The sequence below is a fragment of the Rhinopithecus roxellana genome, chromosome 17 (genome assembly GCF_007565055.1).
Source record: "Rhinopithecus roxellana isolate Shanxi Qingling chromosome 17, ASM756505v1, whole genome shotgun sequence".
Lineage (NCBI taxonomy): Eukaryota > Metazoa > Chordata > Mammalia > Primates > Cercopithecidae > Rhinopithecus > Rhinopithecus roxellana.
In genome coordinates this window covers 27,438,665-27,456,398 of record NC_044565.1, presented here as the reverse complement: position 1 = coordinate 27,456,398, position 17,734 = coordinate 27,438,665, and the positions used below count along the sequence as shown (strand labels likewise).

The 17,734-nt window shown below is 43.4% G+C and overlaps 1 protein-coding gene across 5 annotated transcripts in view; it reads left to right on the top strand.

Annotated features, from left to right (window-relative positions):
• Window positions 1-17,734, top strand: part of RFX8 (RFX family member 8, lacking RFX DNA binding domain) — a 78,611-nt gene that overhangs the window by 10,445 nt on the left and 50,432 nt on the right. For 3 of the 5 annotated variants that reach the window (XM_030921586.1, XM_030921585.1, XM_030921583.1), the window contains 2 exons: window positions 11,174-11,235; window positions 12,881-12,967. The exons of the other annotated variants lie outside the window; for them this stretch is intronic. Coding sequence is in view for 1 of the 3 variants with exons in the window: in XM_030921583.1 (XP_030777443.1) it covers window positions 11,174-11,235; window positions 12,881-12,967 (149 nt within the window). In the remaining 2 variants the exon portion in view is untranslated. The remainder of the gene's footprint in view (window positions 1-11,173; window positions 11,236-12,880; window positions 12,968-17,734) is intronic. 5 annotated transcript variants of the gene reach the window in all.

Below are 17,734 nucleotides of genomic sequence, written 5' to 3'. Positions count from 1 at the left end.
ACCTTGCTGGAAACTCTTGGATGACACCAAGTCTTGTTGTCACTGTAACTACCCAGCAATGTCATCAGTCTGATGCTTAGAGTATCCAATCCCAGATAATATCAAAACTCTGAACTTGGTTTAAAGTAGAGCTGTTTCCCCTCCAGCTTGGTATCTTGCTACAGAGAACTAGGCCTGGGGCTCTTCCCTGCCTCTGCCTCCTCCCGCAGCTCACCAGGTGTGGCCTGACCCCTCTGGGAGGGAGAGAAGGAGGTAAGTGGCTGGACAGTTCTTATTTTATGGCTGCAGGCTCTGGGGGCAGGCAGACCCTGTCTCCCGGTGGTGGTGTTCAGGCCCCCTTTGCGACTGTCCGAACATGCATCCCCAGGCTTGGTGAAAGACCCTTTTCAGCGGTCATGTGCTGCTTGCCCAGCAGGCTACCTCCCAGGGCTGCTGTGGCTGACCGCCTTTCCAGGGGGGTCTTGCAGGGCAGAGTCTGGGCTCTCCCACATGCCAGTTCTTTCATGGAGAGGACACAGCCATTCTCAGCCTGCACAGATGGTGGGTGAGCTGGTTGAACCCACAGCTGCACCCATCTCTTCCACTCCCCTGCCAGGGCCGCTGGCCAGCCCTGCCCTCACTGCCCACCAGGAGTCTGATGCCGCTCTTTGAGTGACTCAGGCCTGAGGGGGCCCACAGCCCTCCCACACCAGAGAAGAGGGTGGTCTCGAAGTCAGAAAGCCCCTTATGCGTGCTCTTCTACCTCATTGTGGGGGATTAGTGTTAAGGGCTTGTGTAGCTTTCCATAACCACATCTCAGCTAACTACCCGAGGATACAAGTCCCCTAGGGTATGCATCTCACAATTCACTTTATGGCGTGTTATCTGCTATCTTTTTGCCTCATCCTGTCATACAGAGGCTGCAAGGCTAGATGAATTGAAAGACCGATGTGTAGATGGATGATGGACAGACAGATAATTAGACAAGAGGACCCCTCAGAAGACTTTCTCCTTCCTAATTTGATTTTTGTCTCCTCTTTGGGCCTTGAGTACTGCACGGCCTCTTATTGCTTTCTTACCTCCTGGCCACACCTATTATAAGGACTCCTTTTGACAAACTCTTCACTTGAAGGAAAATAACTGATAAATAGGTAGACAGACACACAGGCAGACAGAGACAGATAGCCATCAGGTAACATGGTAAAATTTTTAACAGCACCAAGCCTGGAATGGAACTTCTTAGACTGTAACCCTGGGTAAGATAACCATCTTGTTTCCACTTCATCATATGTAAAGTGAGGATATTAATAATAGTACCTACCTCATGAGGTTCTTTTAAGAGATGAATGAGAAACACATGTAAAGAGAATAAAACAGTCCTGGGACGTGGAAAGCACCCAAGAAATACTTTTGTCATTCTTTTTGCCTCAAATATCATAAACATTTTCACATTAAGATATTTTCAAGTGCATCTCGTATAATAGCTGTGAAATATTTTGGGGGGTGTACCGTAATTTAAGCATATCCCCCCCTTTTTTTGAGGTAGAGTGTTGCTCTGTCACTTAGGCTGGAATACAGTGGCATGATCTCAGCTCACTGCAACATCTGCCTCCTGGGCTCAAGCAAGCCTCCCACTTCAGCCTCCCAAGTAGCTGGGACTACACGTGTGCCACCACACCTGGCTACCTTTTTGTTTGTTTGTAGAGACAGGGTTTTGCCAACTTGCCCAGTCTGGTCTTAGACCCCTGGGCTTAAGCAATGCACCCGCGTTGGCCTCCCAAAGTGCTGGGATTACAGGTGTGAGCCACCACGCCCAGCCTAACCATATCCCTTATTGGAAATATAGGTTGTTTGTAATTTTCCTCTGTTTTAAACACTGTAAGTCCCCATCCATATCTGGTCATTTTTTTAGGATAGATCCTCACATATGGCCTGCTAAACTGCTTTTTGCAACCCACTGTAAACACTTGCAGTCAGTTCCCATCCCTGATGATAATTCATGGTGTTCTTAACACAAATTCATAACATTCCTACCCCAGAAAACTTGTTGGGTAAAAACTAGAATTAGCTGTTTCTACTTGCATTTATTGGATTATAAGGTGAGCACTTCTGCATGCGCTTTGGCCATGTGTATATTGTGTGTACATGTTACCACCAGACCATTTTCTATTGGGGTGTATTTCCTATTGATTGAGTTCTGTCTATATTCAGGACATAATTTTTAACTTAATTATATTTTCTGCAAGTTATCCCAGTTGATTTTTTCATTTTAACTGTGTTGTATTTGCTTTCTACATTAAAATGAAATCACAGGATAGTCTGGGGTTGGGGTGACTCAGTATTATTAAATGTACAGAGTATTATGTTGCCCGACAATCAGGCACTTTACTTCTGCTTTTCTTTCCCAAACACCAGATTATTTCTCAGGGCTAGAATCTGAGCCTGCTGCCTACTTTCTCATAATATCTTTAGGTACTTAAAATGTGTGTCTTGATTTTGCTTTGCAACTAAACATAAAGGAAGGCTTTTCAATGATTTTCTTAAGTTAGAGGAGATGAAATTGTCAGAATCTCTTGTTGACAACAGGAATTTCCAGCCTCTAATTCTGCATTTAGATTTGGCTGACTTTCCCTTTTGTCGCCTGTCATTTTTCTCCTGTACATTTTGGTTCTCCTTCCCTGAAAGACCCACCACATTTGGAGGCATGACCAAGGTGTTAATTGTGTCAAACTTGCCTACTCTGCTCTTTTGTCTTGCCTCCTCATCCCGGCTTACGTGGGCTTCCTGCAGGAAGAGGTAGGACCTGGAGCCAGAAAAGAGGAAAAATGGTTCACATTTCCATCGAATCCCACTGCTTGGGAGCTAATTAAAAAAAAAAAAAAAAAAGGGATGCAACATGAAACCAGGCAGAAGCGAGGGCTGAATGATTATGGACAGGGTGTAGAAAAAGAACAAATAATTACTTGACAGCTCCAAACATTGTGGCTTCCCTGCTCTGTGTTTTGTAATTTCGTGATGATCCAGGATTTCCACGCTCAACACACATGTCATGGATGCCGTTCTTGTCATGAACCTCTTTGAATCAGAAACTAGACCAGACTTCTACTGATCATAAGTGTAATTTCATGGCTCTCTAACAAAGTACTGATAAGATAGCATTCACTAGCGAAACCCAGAGAGTGAAAACAAATTAGGCAAACACATGGATAATAAAAAGTGAAAATGGGATCTGGCTTCCAAGATGGCTAAATAGGAACAGCTCTGGTCTGCAGTTCCCAGCGAGATTGACACAGAAGACGGGTGATTTTTGCATTTCCAACTGAGGTTCCTGGTTCATCTCAATGGGACTGGTTGGACAGTGGGTGCAGCCCATGGAGGGTGAGCTGAAGCAGGGTGGGGTGTCGCTTCACCTGGGAAGTGCAAGATGTCGGGGGATATCCCTTTCCTAGTCAAAGGAAGCCATGACAGACTGTACCTGGAAAAACGGTTCACTCCTGCCCAAATATTGCACTTTCCCCAAGGTCTTAGCAACTGACAGACCAAGAGATTCCCTCCCATGCCAGGCCCAGCAGGGCCCGTGTCCACAGAGCCTTGCTCCCTGCTAACACAGCAGCAGTCTGAGATCGACCTGCAAGGCGAGGCTGCAGCCAGGTGTAGGGGGAGAAGGGGCATCCGCCATTACTGAGGCTTGAGTAGGTAAAGCAGCCGGGAAGCTTGAACTGGGTGGAGCCCGCTGCAGCTCAACAGGACCTACTGCCTCTGTAGACTCCACCTCTGTGGGCAGGACATAGCTGAACAAAAGGCAGCAGACAACTTCTGCATACTTAAATGTCCCTGTCTGACAGCTCTGAAGAGAGCAGTGGTTCTCCCAGCACAGCATTCAAGCTCTAAGAATGGACAGACTGCCTCCTCAAGTGGGTCCCTGACCCCCGTGTAGCCTGACTGGGAGATACCTCCCAGTTGGGGCCAACAGACACCTCATATGTTGGGTGCCCCTCTGGGACAAAGCTTCCAGAGGAAGGATCAGGCAGCAATACTTGCTGTTCTGCAATAGTTGCTGTTCTGCAGCCTCCACTGGTGATACCCAGGCAAACAGGGTCTGGAGTGGACCTCCAGCAAACTCCAACACACCTGCAGCTGAGGGGCCTGACTATTAGAAGGAAAACTAACAAACAGAAAGGAATAACATCAACATCAACCAAAAGGACATCCACACCAAAACCCCATCTGTAGGTCACCAACATCATCACCATCAAAGACCAAAGGTAGATAAAACCACAAAGATGGGGAAAAACCAGAGCAGAAACACTCAAAATTCCAAAAACCAGAGTGCCTCTTCACCTCCAAAGGATCACAGCTCCTCGCCAGCAACGGAACAAAACTGGACAGAGAATAACTTGGACAAGTTGACAGAAGTAGGCTTCAGAAGGTTGGTAATAGCAAACTTCTCCGAGCTAAAGGAGGATGTTTCAACCCATCACAAGGAAGCTAAAAACCTTGAAAAAGGTTAGACGAATGGCTAGCTAGAATAAACAGTGTAGAGAAACCTTAAATGACCTGATGGAGCTGAAAACCATGGCACAAGAAATTTGTGACGCATGTACAAGCTTCAATAGCCGATTTGATCAAGTGGAAGAACGGATATCAATGATTGAAGATCAAATTAATGAAATAAAGAGAAAAGACAAGATTAGAGAAAAAAGAATAACAAGAAGTTAACAAAGCCTTCAAGAAATATGGAACTATGTGGAAAGACCAAACCTACGTTTGATTGGTGTACCTGAAAGTGATGGGGAGAATGGAACCAAGTTAGAAAACACATTTCAGGATATTATCCAGGAGACCTTCCCCAACCTAGCAAGGCAGGCCAACATTCAAATTCAGGAAATACAGAGTACACCACAAAGATACTCCTCGAGAAGAGCAACCCCAAGACACATAATTGTCAAATTCACCAAAGTTGAAATGAAGGAAAAAGTGTTAAGGGCAGCCAGAGAGAAAGGTCGAGTTACCCACAAAGGGAAGCCCATCAAACTAACTGGATATCTCAGCAGAAACCCCACAAGCCAGAAGAGAGTGGGGACCAATATTTAACATTCTTTTTTTTTTTTTTTGAGACAGAGTCTCGCTCTGCCCCCAGGCTGGAGTGCAGTGGCCGGATCTCAGCTCACTGCAAGCTCTGCCTCCCGGGTTCACGCCATTCTCCTGCCTCAGCCTCCCGAGTAGCTGGGACTACAGGCGCCCGCCACCTCGCCCAGCTAATTTTTTTGTATTTTTAGTAGAGACGGGGTTTCACCATGTTAGCCAGGATGGTTTCGATCTCCTGACCTCGTGATTCGCCCGTCTCGGCCTCCCAAAGTGCTGGGATTACAGGCTTGAGCCACCGCGCCCGGCCTTAACATTCTTAAAGAAAAGAATTTTCAACCCATAATTTCATATCCAGCCAGACTCAGCTTCATAAGTGAAGGAGAAATAAAATCCTTTACAGACAAGCAAATGCTGAGAGATTTTGTCACCACCAGGCCTGCCTTACAAGAGCTAAAGGAAGCACTAAATATGGAAACAAAACCAGTCACTGCAAAAACATGCCAAATTGTAAAGACCATCGATGCTAGGAAGAAACTGCATCAATTAATGGCAAAATAACCAGCGAACATCATAATGATAGTATGAAATTCACACATAACAATATTACCCTTAAATGTAAATGGGCTAAATGCCCCAATTAAAAGACACGGACTGGCAAATTGGATAAAGAGTCAAGGCCCATCAGCATGCTGTATTCAGGAGACCCATCTCATGTGCAGAGACGCACATAGGCTCAAAATAAAGGGATGGAGGAAGATCTACCAAGTAAATGTAAAGCAAAAAAAAGCTGGGGTTGCAATCCTAGTCTCTCAGAAAACAGACTTGAAACCAATAAAGATCAAAAGAGACAAGGCCATTACATAATGGTAAAGGGGTCAATTCAAGAAGAGTTAACTATCCTAAATATATATGCACCCAATACAGGAGCACCCAGATTCATAAAGCAAGTCCTTAGAGACCTACAAAGAGACTTAGATTCCCACGCAATAATAATGGGAGACTTTAACACCCCGCTGTCAATATTAGGTAAACAAGACAGAAGATTAACAAGGATATCCAGGACCTGAACTCAGCCCTGCACCAAACAGACCTAATAGACACCTACAGAACTCTCCTGCCCAAATCAACAGAATATACATTCTTCTCAGCACCACATCACACTCCAAAATTGCCACATAATTGGAAGTAAAGCACTCTTCAGCAAATGTAAAAGAACAGAAATCACAACAAACTGTCTCAGATCACAATGCAATCAAATTAGAACTCAGGATTAAGAAACTCACTCAAAACCACACAACTACATGGAAACTGAACAACCTGCTCCTGAATGACTACTGGTTAAATAATGAAATGGAGGCAGAAATAAAGATGTTCTTTGAAACCAATGAGAACAGACACAACGTACCAGAATCTTTGGGACACATTTAAAGCAGTGTGTAGAGGGAAATTTATAGCACTAAATGCCCACAAGAGAAAGCAGGAAAGATCCTAAAATCGACACCCTAACATCACAATTAAAATAACTAGAGAAACAAGAGCAGACAAATTCAAAAGCTAGCAGAAGGCAAGAAATATCTAAGATGAGAGCAGAGCTGAAGGAGATAGAGGCACAAAAAAACCCTCAAAAAATCAATGAATCCAGGAGCTGGTTTTTAGAAAAGATCAACAAAATTGGTAGACCACTAGCAAGACTAATAAGAAAAGAGAGAAGAATCAAATAGATGCCATAAACAATGATAAAGGGGATATCACCACTGATCCCACAGAAATACAAACTACCATTAGAGAATAGTATAAACACCTCTACTCAAACTAAAAAATCTAGAAGAAATGGATAAATTCCTGGACATATACACTCTCCCAAGACTAAACCAGGAAGAAGTTGAATCTCTGAATAGACCAATAATAGGTTCTGAAATTGAGGCAATAATTAATAGCCTACTGACCAATAAAAGTCCAGGACCATACGGATTCACAGCCTAATTCTACCAGAGGTACAAAGAGGAGCTGGTACCATTCCTTCTGAAACTATTCCAATCAATAGAAAAAGGGAATCCTTCCTAACTCATTTTATGAGGCCAACATCATCCTGATACCAAAGCCTGGCAGAGACACAACAAAAGAAGAGAATTTTAGACCAATATCCCTGATGAATATCAATGCGAAAATCCTCAAGAAAATACTGTCAAACCGAATCTAGCAGCACATCAAAAAGCTTGTCCACCACGATCAAGTCGGCTTCATCCCTAGGATGTAAGGCTGGTTCAGCATACTCAAATCAATAAATGTAATCCATCACATAAACAGAACCAATGACAAAAACCACATGATTATCTCAATAGATGCAGAAAAGGCCTTCAACAAAATTCAATAGCCCTTCATGCTAAAAATTCTCAATAAGCTAGGTATTGATGGGATGTATCTCAAAATAATAAGAGCTATTTATGACAAACCCACAGCCAGTATCATACTGAATGGGCAAAAACTGGAAGCATTCTCTTTGAAAAGCAGCACAAGACAAGGATGCCCTCTCTTACCACTCCTATTCAACATAGTGTTGGAAGTTCTGGCCAGGGCAATCAGGCAAGAGAAAGAAATAAAGGTTATTCAATTAGGAAAAGAGGAAGTCAAATTATATGTTTGCAGATGACATGATTGCATGTTTAGAAAACCCCATCATCTCAGCCCAAAATCTTAAGCTGATAGGGAACTTCAGCAAAGTCTCAGGATACAAAATCAATGTGCAAAAATTACACACCATTGTTACACACCAATAACAGACAAACAGAGAGCCAAATCATGAGTGAACTCCCATTCACAATTGCTACAAAGAGAATAAAATACCTAGGAATCCAACTTACAAGGGATGTGAAGGACCTCTTCAAGGAGAACTACAAACCAGTGCTCAACGAAATAAAAGGGGACACAAACAAATGGAAGAATATTCCATGCTCATAGATAGGAAGGATCAATATTGTGAAAATGGGCATACTGCCCAAGGTAATTTATAGATTCAGTGCCATCCCCACCAAGCTACCAATGACTTTCTTCACAGAATTGGAAAAAACTAAAGTTCGTATGGAACCAAAAAGGAGCCCGCATAGCCAAGACAATCCTAAGCAAAAAGAACAAAGCTGGAGACATCATGCTACCTGACTTCAAATTATATTACGAGGCTACAGGAACCAAAAGAGCATGGTACTTGTACCAAAACAGATATATAAACCAATGGAACAGAACAGAGCCCTCAGAAATAACACCACACATCTACAACCATCTGATCTTTGACAAACCTGACAAAAACCAGCAATGGGGAAAGGATTCCCTGTTTAATAAATGGTGCTGGGAAAACTGGCTAACCATATATAGAAAGCTGAAACTGGATCCCTTCCTTACATCTCATATAAAAATTAACTCAAGATGGATTAAACACTTATATGTAAGACCTAAAACGATTAAAAACCCTTGAAGAAAACCTAGGCAATACCATTCAGGACATAGGCATGGGCAAAGACTTCATGACTAAAACACCAAAAGCAATGGCAACAAAAGCCAAAATAGACAAATGCGATCTAATTAAACTAAAGAGCTTCTGCACAGCAAAAGAAACCATCATCAGAGTGAAGAGGCAACCTACAGAATGGGAGAAAATTTTTACAATCTAGCCATCTGACAAGGGGTTAATAGCCAGAATCTACAAAGAACTCAAACAAATTTACAAGAAAAAAAAAAAAACATCAAAAAATGGGCAAACAATATGAACAGACACTTCTCAAAAGACATTTATGCAGCCAGCAGACGTATGAAAAAATGCTCATCACTGGTCATCAGAGAAATGCAAATCAGAACCACAATGAGGTACCATCTCACACCTGTTAGAATGGTGATCATTAAAAAATCAGGAAACAACAGATGCTGGAGAGGATGTGGAGAAATAGGAACATTTTTACACTGTTGGTGGGAGTGTAAATTAGTTCAACCATTGTGGAAGACAGTGTTGAGCTTCCTCAAGGATCTAGAACTAGAAATACCATTTGACCCAGAGATCCCATTACTGAGTATATACCCAAAGGATTATAAATCCATCAATGATAGACTGGATCTAGAACTTGAAATACCATTTGACCCAGAGATCCCATTACTGAGTATATACCCAAAGGATTATAAATCCATCAATGATAGACTGGATCTAGAACTTGAAATACCATTTGACCCAGAGATCCCATTACTGAGTATATACCCAAAGGATTATAAATCCATCAATGATAGCCTGGATTAAGAAAATGTGGCACATATACACCATGGAATACTATGCAGCCATAAAAAAGGATGAGTTCATGTCCTTTACAGGGACATGGATGACGCTGGAAACCATTCTCAGCAAACTATCACAAGGACAGAAAATCAAACACTGCATGTTCTCACTCATAGGTGGGAATTGAACAATGAGAACACATGGACACGGGGAGGGGAGCATCACACACTGGGGCCTGTTGCGGGGTTGGGGGTTGTGGAGTGATAGCATTAGGAGAAATACCTAATGTAAATGACAAGTTGATGGGTGCAGCAAACCAACATGGCACACGTATACCCGTATAACAAACCTGCACGTTCTGCACATGCACCCTAGAACTTAAAGTATAATAATAATAATAGTAAAAGTGAAAATGATTCTCACATTAGAAAAAGAGGAAAATGGTAAAATTATAGCATTCTCACAGGTTGGACTATGATGCCACCCTGTGAGACCAATTATAGCTATAGTTCATAATTCCCTGTTTCCAGAAAATGTTTAATGACAAGGGGAAACGTCCATGCGTCCATGGCATAATGTTGAGGGAAGAAAATAGAATGCAAAGCTGCAGACATGCTAATTGCGTGATGCCAAGTTTTAAATTTGAAACAGATCACTTACACATATTGGGACTTTGAAAAAAAGACTGGAAGAAATTACACTGAGGATTTTTTGTTTTGTTTCACCCTTGTCGCTTAGGCTAGAGTGTGATGCACTCTCGGCTCACTGCAACCTCTGCCTCCTGGGTTCACACCCGGCTAATTTTTGTATTTTTAGTAGAGACAGGATTTCACCATGTTGGCCAGGCTGATCTCAAACTCTTGACCCCAGGTGATCTGTCCACCGTGGCCTCCCAAAGTGCTGAGATTACAGCCACCACGCCTGGCCAACATCAACATTTAAATGGCATTTTCTCCAAGTGATATGTTTTCTTTTTTTCTCTTTTCCTCTTTTTTTTTTTTTTTTTTTTTTAAAGACAGAGTCTCACTCTGTCACCCAGGCTGGAGTGCAGTGGTATGATCTTGGCGTACTGCAACTTCCGCCTCCTTGGTTCCAGTGATTCTCCTGCCTCAGCCTCCAGAGTAGCTGGGACTACAGGTGTGTGCCACCACACCCGGCTAAGTTTTGTTTGTTTGTTTGTTTGTTTGTTTGTTTGTTTTGAGACGGAGTCTCGCTCTGTCACCAGGTTGGAGTGCAGTGGCGCGATCTTGGCTCACTGCGACCTCCACCTCCCAGGTTCAAGCAATTCCCCTGCCTCAGCCTCCCAAGCAGCTGGGACTACAGGCACACATCACCATGCCCAGCTAAGTTTTGTATTTTTAGTAGAGACGGGGTTTCACCATATTGGCCAGAGTGGTCTCGATCTCTTGACTTCGTGATCCACCTGCCTCAGCCTCCCAAAGTGCTGGAATTACAGGCGTGAGCCACCACACCCAGCCTTTGTATTTTCAGTAGAGACCAGGTTGGAGAAACAGGGTTTCACCATTTTGGCCAGGCTGATCTTGAACTCCTGACCTCAAGTGATTTGTCTGCCTAGCCTCCCAAAGTGTTGGGATTACAGGCAGGAGCCACCGTGCCTGACCTCCAAGTGGTATGTTTTCTTTTTCACACTTGTCTTTTTTTTCCCCAAAAATTTCATTTCCATTTATTTTCTTTATTGTTACCTTATTACTTTATTGTTATACTTATTATCTTTATTGTTTGTTTATTAGAAAGGAAATAGAAATATAATTTGAATATTGTAAGATAAAAAAATTGGAAGTTTGTTTCTAAGTTTTCAAGTTGCAACTTTAAATCTGGCTTTTTTTTTAGCTTGTGAGATTGGTTTTTCCTGACCTTGGCACCCGGAGGCTGGGCACTAGAGGAAGTGCCAGGTAGGTTTAGAATTTTTGTTTTATTTCAAGTGTTAAAAACAAGGATTTGGGGAATCACAAAATGACAAAAAATGCAAAACAAAACAAACTATAAATAACAACTCTTACCAGAGAGCGTCCACGGTCACATTAATTCGCAGTGCCTGAAATCATTCAGTTGGTGCTAGAACCAAACACTGGCCTCTATTTTCTTCGGAATTTTTTTAAAATATGAAGGTTACAATATATTTTTACTGTTCTACAGTTATGTAAATTTCTCATTCTTGAAATATTTAAATAATGAACACACATCAAATAATGGAACTGTCGCCTAGGCTGGAGTGCAATGGTGCGATCATTGCTCACTGCAGCCTCAAGACCCTGGGCTCAAGCAGTCCTCCCACCTCAGCCTCCTGAGTAGCTAGGACTGCTGGTGTGTTCCACCAGGCCTGGCTAATTTTTATGTTTTTAGAGATGAGGTTTTGCTAAATTGCCCAGGTGGGTCTCAAACTCCTGGGCTCCAGTGATCCTCCCACTTCGGCCTCCCGAAGCACTGAGATTATAGGCATGAGCCACCATGTCCAGCCTTGGAACTGTTTTAACTACCCTTTGAACTAAAATTTCAATGTTCACCCAATTAGCATATTTGAGTTATGTTCAGGAGGTGCAGTCCTGAAGCTATATTACCTTTCTTTTTTTTTTTTTTTTTTTTTTGAGACGGAGTTTCACCCTTGTCGCCTAGTCTGGAGCGCAATGGCATGATCATGGCTCGCTGCAACCTCCGCCTCCCAGGTTCAAGCGATTCTCCTGCCTCAGCCTCCTGAGTAGCTGGGATTACAGGCACCTGTCACCACGTCCAGCTAATTTTTTTGTATTTTTAGTAAAGACAGGGTTTTCCCATGTTGGCCAGGCTGGTCTCAAACTCCTGACCTCAGGTGATCCACCCACCTCAGACTCCCAAAGAGCTGAGGTTACAGGTGTGAGCCACCGCACCCGGCCCGAAGGTTGTATTTCTAACGTGAAAAGAAATTCCAGCATTATTGGGTGCCTTGTGTCATAATTGTCACTCAATTATTATTGCTATTTGTTGCTTGTTTTAAATTGCGAGGGGAATCAGTGAGAAGACACTGAAGCCAAATTAGGAAAGGGGGCTGCCACTCACCAAGGAATTGAAGACAGTGGAAGTGTTTGCCAAACCTAATACTGGGCAATAATTAACTTGAAGACATTTTGTCTTAAGCCGGGACAAGCTGCTATAGTCCCCTGGGTTTAGCGGAGGAAAGTCTGGGCTACAGAGAAGGCTCTTCTCTACCTTGGTGTCATTTTCCCTTCACCTGGAAAAAATTAATGGTGGGGAGGGGGTAGGGCAGGGCACAGGAGACTTTCCCTATCACATCTCTCTCAAGATTAGCATGTCCTGCATCAGGCAGGCAGAGGAGAGCCTCCACAAGCCCATTTCAAGGCTGATACGTGTGAAAGTGTATGAAGTTGCTTGTCTACATAACAGAGCTTGGTCAGACTGAAGGATTAGCTTTTCCAGAGAAATGCAGCCAATGATAAAACCTGGAGAAGAACTCCAAGTCTTCATTAGCTCACCTGTTTTCTGCTTTCCATAAAGCATGTCAGTAGTTACACATAAATTTAAAGACAGCCTTTATTTTCCCAGGTATCATTATGATGGGATCTGTATCAAGAAAAGCTCTTTCTTCTATGTCCAGTATTGCTACCTTATAGGTGAAAAAAGGTATCACAGGTTAGTAACTATCATTTTGGTACTTTGGTCTTGGGTCACAAACCTGGTTAATGTTAACAACCATTCAGGCCAAGTGTGGTGGCTCATGCCTATAATCCCAGCACTTTGGGAGGCTGGGGTGGAAGAATCGCCGGAGTTCAGTAGTTCAAGACCAGCCTGGGCAACATGGGAAAACTCCATCTGTACTAAAAAATACAAAAGTTAGGCAGGCATGGTGCTGTGCCCTGACAGTCTCAGCTACTCGAGAGGCTGAGGTGGGAGGATCACCTGAGCCCAACGAGGTCCAGGCTGCAGTGAGCCGTGATTGCACCACTGCATTCCAGCCTGGGTGACAGACTGAGACCCTGTCTCAAAATAGTAATAATAATAATAATTTAATAAATAAAAGAACCATTCATATTATAGTTGTATCTAACTGACTTTTTGGTGGTTCTGTCTCTAAGTCCTCCTTAAGGAAACACACATATCACATCAACATTTAACCAATGCCCCTTTGTCAGCCTCCGGCAATGTCATTGGCCAGAGAAATCCATTTCTGGTTCATTTCCTTAGACATTTCTCATTTTGACTGTCATCCAGTTGCCAAAGTCATTTTTCACCGAGTCTATCCTTCTCAACCTTTCTGCAAAATTTGACACAATTGGGCACCTCTCTCGAAGCGTCCTTTAGCCCTCAGGACTGTGTCATCCAACTCCCCCACCCCCAAATCCTCAGTCTCTTCCTCTTTCCCTTCTCCATTAAGCGCAGGCTTTCCCCGAGATCTCATCTTGATAATCACCATTACTCTTCCTACTGTTTGGCCCCAGACATCTCATCCTTTTTGTCTTTCACCTATGGCCTCCTGCAGGTGGATGACTCCCGAATCCTTCTCACTGTTCCTGACCTTGCCCACCTCCTAGGTGTTCCTCCCTGACTCGCTACTGGACATTTCCATTTACATGAGCCACTGGTACCTCACACTCAACATATGGAAATCTAAATTTAGCCTCTTTCTCCAAATTATCTCTGTCCCTTGACTTTCTTAGTTCCATCTCGATACCAACAGATAGAACCTATACAAAGTATAACCCAAAGCCGCCCCGACCCCCATGGACCACAAAGCCTTGCTAACTTTTTGCTTTAAGTTCTCCCAACTCACTCTTTTTGGTAACCAGTATTTCCTTTAATATCATCTTACACTGAAATTATTTCCAATGATCCCATATGGCCTCCCCTCCTCAGCCTCTCCCTGCTCTAAACACAGCTACCAGATGAATCCTCCTAAAATTCTACATTTGCTTTGTCTCTTTCCTGCTCAGAAACACATGGGTGCTTGTTCTTACCTCCTGGATAAAGACCAGACCTAGGCTGGTGTTAGCCAAGTTCCTTCCGACTCCACTTTCCAACCGTGTTGCCTGTTTCTCCCCAACATCAACCATAATTTAAACCACACTCACGTTTCCCTGAATGTATCAAATGCAGTCCACCTTTGCTCCCACCATCGAACCTTCCATAGTGCCATTTCTTCTTGTCTCTGTCTAATGGGACCTTCCTGAATCCCATCTGTACCTTCTGGACATACCTCAGAGACCACCTGCCCCATAGGACCGTCCCCAACAATGCCAGCTACAGGAGAGCTCTTTCTTCCACTTCTTCATGCTGATCACTGTCCATCCATACAACCAGCATTCCTCTCTTTGAGCCTTCATTTGGCGTAAAAAGATAACCATATGTCCAAGTAGCCAAGGACAATATCGATTTCACTTGGAGCCCTGCATAATTATTAATTGTGCTCCTTTCACTTTCAAAGGTGTTCTAGTTTGCACAATAAATTAAAGTGAATTGTATGGTCACCCTTGGTATAAAGCATCCTATGTATAAGGCAGCTGCTGTGGTGGAGAGATGAGGAGCCTCCAGTATGGGTAAGACAGGGACCCTTTTCTCTGATAGCTGAGGAGGGAGGCTAAGACGTCCATCTACTTTGATCTTCAAGTATAACATGACGAGTGTCAGAAATGTACAAAAGGTACCATGAGAACTCAAAGAGGGGAGCACACATTTTGGATAGGGGATCATGAAGGGCCTACAAGGGTATTGGGCTTTGAGTGGAGCATTGAAGGACAGATTAGAATTTTGACAGGTGGTGTTGGAGAAGGAGGCAGGAGTGCAGAGGGCATCCAGGCTTAGGGGAGCAAAGATAAAGGTACATGAAGGCATGGGCTTCCTCCTGTACAGGCATGCATGGAGCTCTAGTAGAAGATGAATCTGGAGGGAAAGTTCAGGGGGGCCTAGATTGCCAGGCTGGGCAGTGGGGGGTGTCCACAAGTCCTTTGGAGGCTTTTTTTGAGAAGTAGGGTGTAATATACACAAGGGCAGAAACCATGGAGCTTTGCTTGTTTCTGTCCTGCTGTGGTTTGAATGTTTGTGTCCTTCCAAAATTCACAAATTGAACGTGATCCCCAATGCAACAATATTAAGAGATGGGTCCTCTGCAAGATGATTAGGCCATGAAGCCTCCACCTTCATGAATGGGATTAATAACCCTGTAAAAGAGGTTTCAGAGAGCTAGCTGGCCCTTTCATTTCTTCTGCCATGTGAGGACACAGTGTTCATCTCTGTCATCCTTCTGCTTTCTGCCACATGAGGTTGTAGCAACAAGGTACTACTGTCTTAGAAGCAGAGAACAAGAACTAGAGGTCGTTAGGTTAAGCTAAAAAAGCCAGGCACAAAAAGACACTGCATGTTCTCACTCATAGGAGAGAGCTAAAATAAGTTTATCTTGTGGAGGCGAAGAGTAGAATGGTGGATACCAGAGGCTGGAGAGATGAGGGAGGAATGAGAGGTGGGTTAATGATTAATGGATATCAACATGCAGTTAGATAGAAGGAATAAGTTCTAGTATTTGATAGCTCAGAAGTGTGACTATAGTTAATGATATATTGTGTATTTCAAAATATCTAAAAGATTTAGAATGTTCCCAACAGAGAAATAAGTGTTTAAGGTAATGGATATGCTAAACACCCTGATGCATGTATCACAATATCACGTGTACCCCATAAATGTGTACAATTAGTATGTTAAAAAAGAAGCAGCAAAGAGCAAACTTTTACCAGACACCAAATCTGTCTGCACCATGATCTTGGACTTCCCAGCCTCCAGAACTGTGAGAAATACATTTCGTTTGTTTATAAAGTACCCAGTCTAAGGTATTTTGTTATAGCTGCAGGAACAAGGACATATTCCCAGAGTGGGCACTGAAATAGCTACTGGAGAACTGAAAGTTCAGCATTGGGGTTTAAGAAGAATAGTTGGGAAAGGAGAGGGTGACGAGCCTGGAGATGGCCCCGGGGCTGCTGCTGTTATTCATATTTGCACTGGAATCAGACAGGAGGCAGGCAGGGTCTTCAGGATCTGGCAGTTGGTTGAGTCAGTGTAGTAGAAGGGAGCAGAGATGATTCAGTCAAGCCTGTCGCACCTAAACCTCAAACTCAACCTCAAATAAAGTTACTGTGTTCTGTGCGAAACCAGCTCTTCCTCTTACATCTCTTATTCATCTCTTAGTCACAGGGATGGAAAAGTTACATTGGCAAAAATAGAGAAGCTAGGAAAAGGAGTAGCTATGATGAGAGATTTATTTTAGTGATGGTTAGAACGTCCCTGGTGCGAATGTGTTCTCTCACTTGCTGATCTGTAGGCTCCTGAAAGGCTGGATGTAGATCCTGCATTCCATTGTATGGCCCCCTACTCCCCACCCCCTGGCACCTAGCAGTCAGTTAACTAACAGACAGTTGGGAGAGCCCTGCACACTCCAGGAAAACAAGTGACTAGGCAGGCCCTCGGCACTCAGAGGGGAGAGACCATTAGTGTTCCAGGGACTCTGTTGTCAATGTCACAGAGAGAGGGGCTAGGAGTGGCCTTTGTGGGGGAAGAAAAATAGGCTTTATCGTCAGTGAGGAAGAGGAGGACTCCCAGAGGACAAAGATAAAGGGAAGAGTGACATCAGCTGGTCATGAGATAAGCCCAGCAGCAGGAGCTTTTCATGTACTCTATGCTCAGCATATACTTAATAACCGATCAACTTGGCCAGGCGCAGTGGCTCACGCCTGTAATCCCAGCACTTTGGGAGGCCAGGGCAAGTGGATCACGAGGTCAGGAGATCGAGACCAGCCCTGGCCAACATGCTGAAGCCCCGTCTCTACTACAAATACAAAAATTAGCCGGGTGTAGTGGCGCATGCCTGTAGCCCCAGCTACTTGGGGGGCTGAGGCAGGAGAATTGCTTGAACCCGAGAGGTGGAGGCTGCAATGAGCCAAGATCGTGCCACTGCACTCCAGCCTGGGCAACAGAGTGAGACGCTGTCTCAAAAAGAATAACAAAAACCAAAAACAAACAAAAATAATAGATCAACTTTAAAGTCGTGGCCAGCTAAGAGATTTTGTTTAAAGCATTAAGATTTAAGGATAACTTCACTACCAATGCCACATTCAGGACATACTAAAAGTGTGTTTTACAAAGCAGAAGTATAAGAAAGGTACATTGTTGTTAATGAGCTGTACGGATGAAAATGTCTATTTTATTATATAAGGATCCGTGTGACAAATTCCTCTTAAAAATTAGGTCTCAAATAAGTTTATCTCTCTGGTTTTCAGGTAATGAAAACTCTATAACTCATCTGCCATTTACTTATTCATTCAACAAATATTTGTGTTCCTACAATAAGTCAGGTCTGTTCTAGCTACTGGTGATACAGCAGTGAACAAGAAAAACAAGGCCTCTCCTTTTATTAAG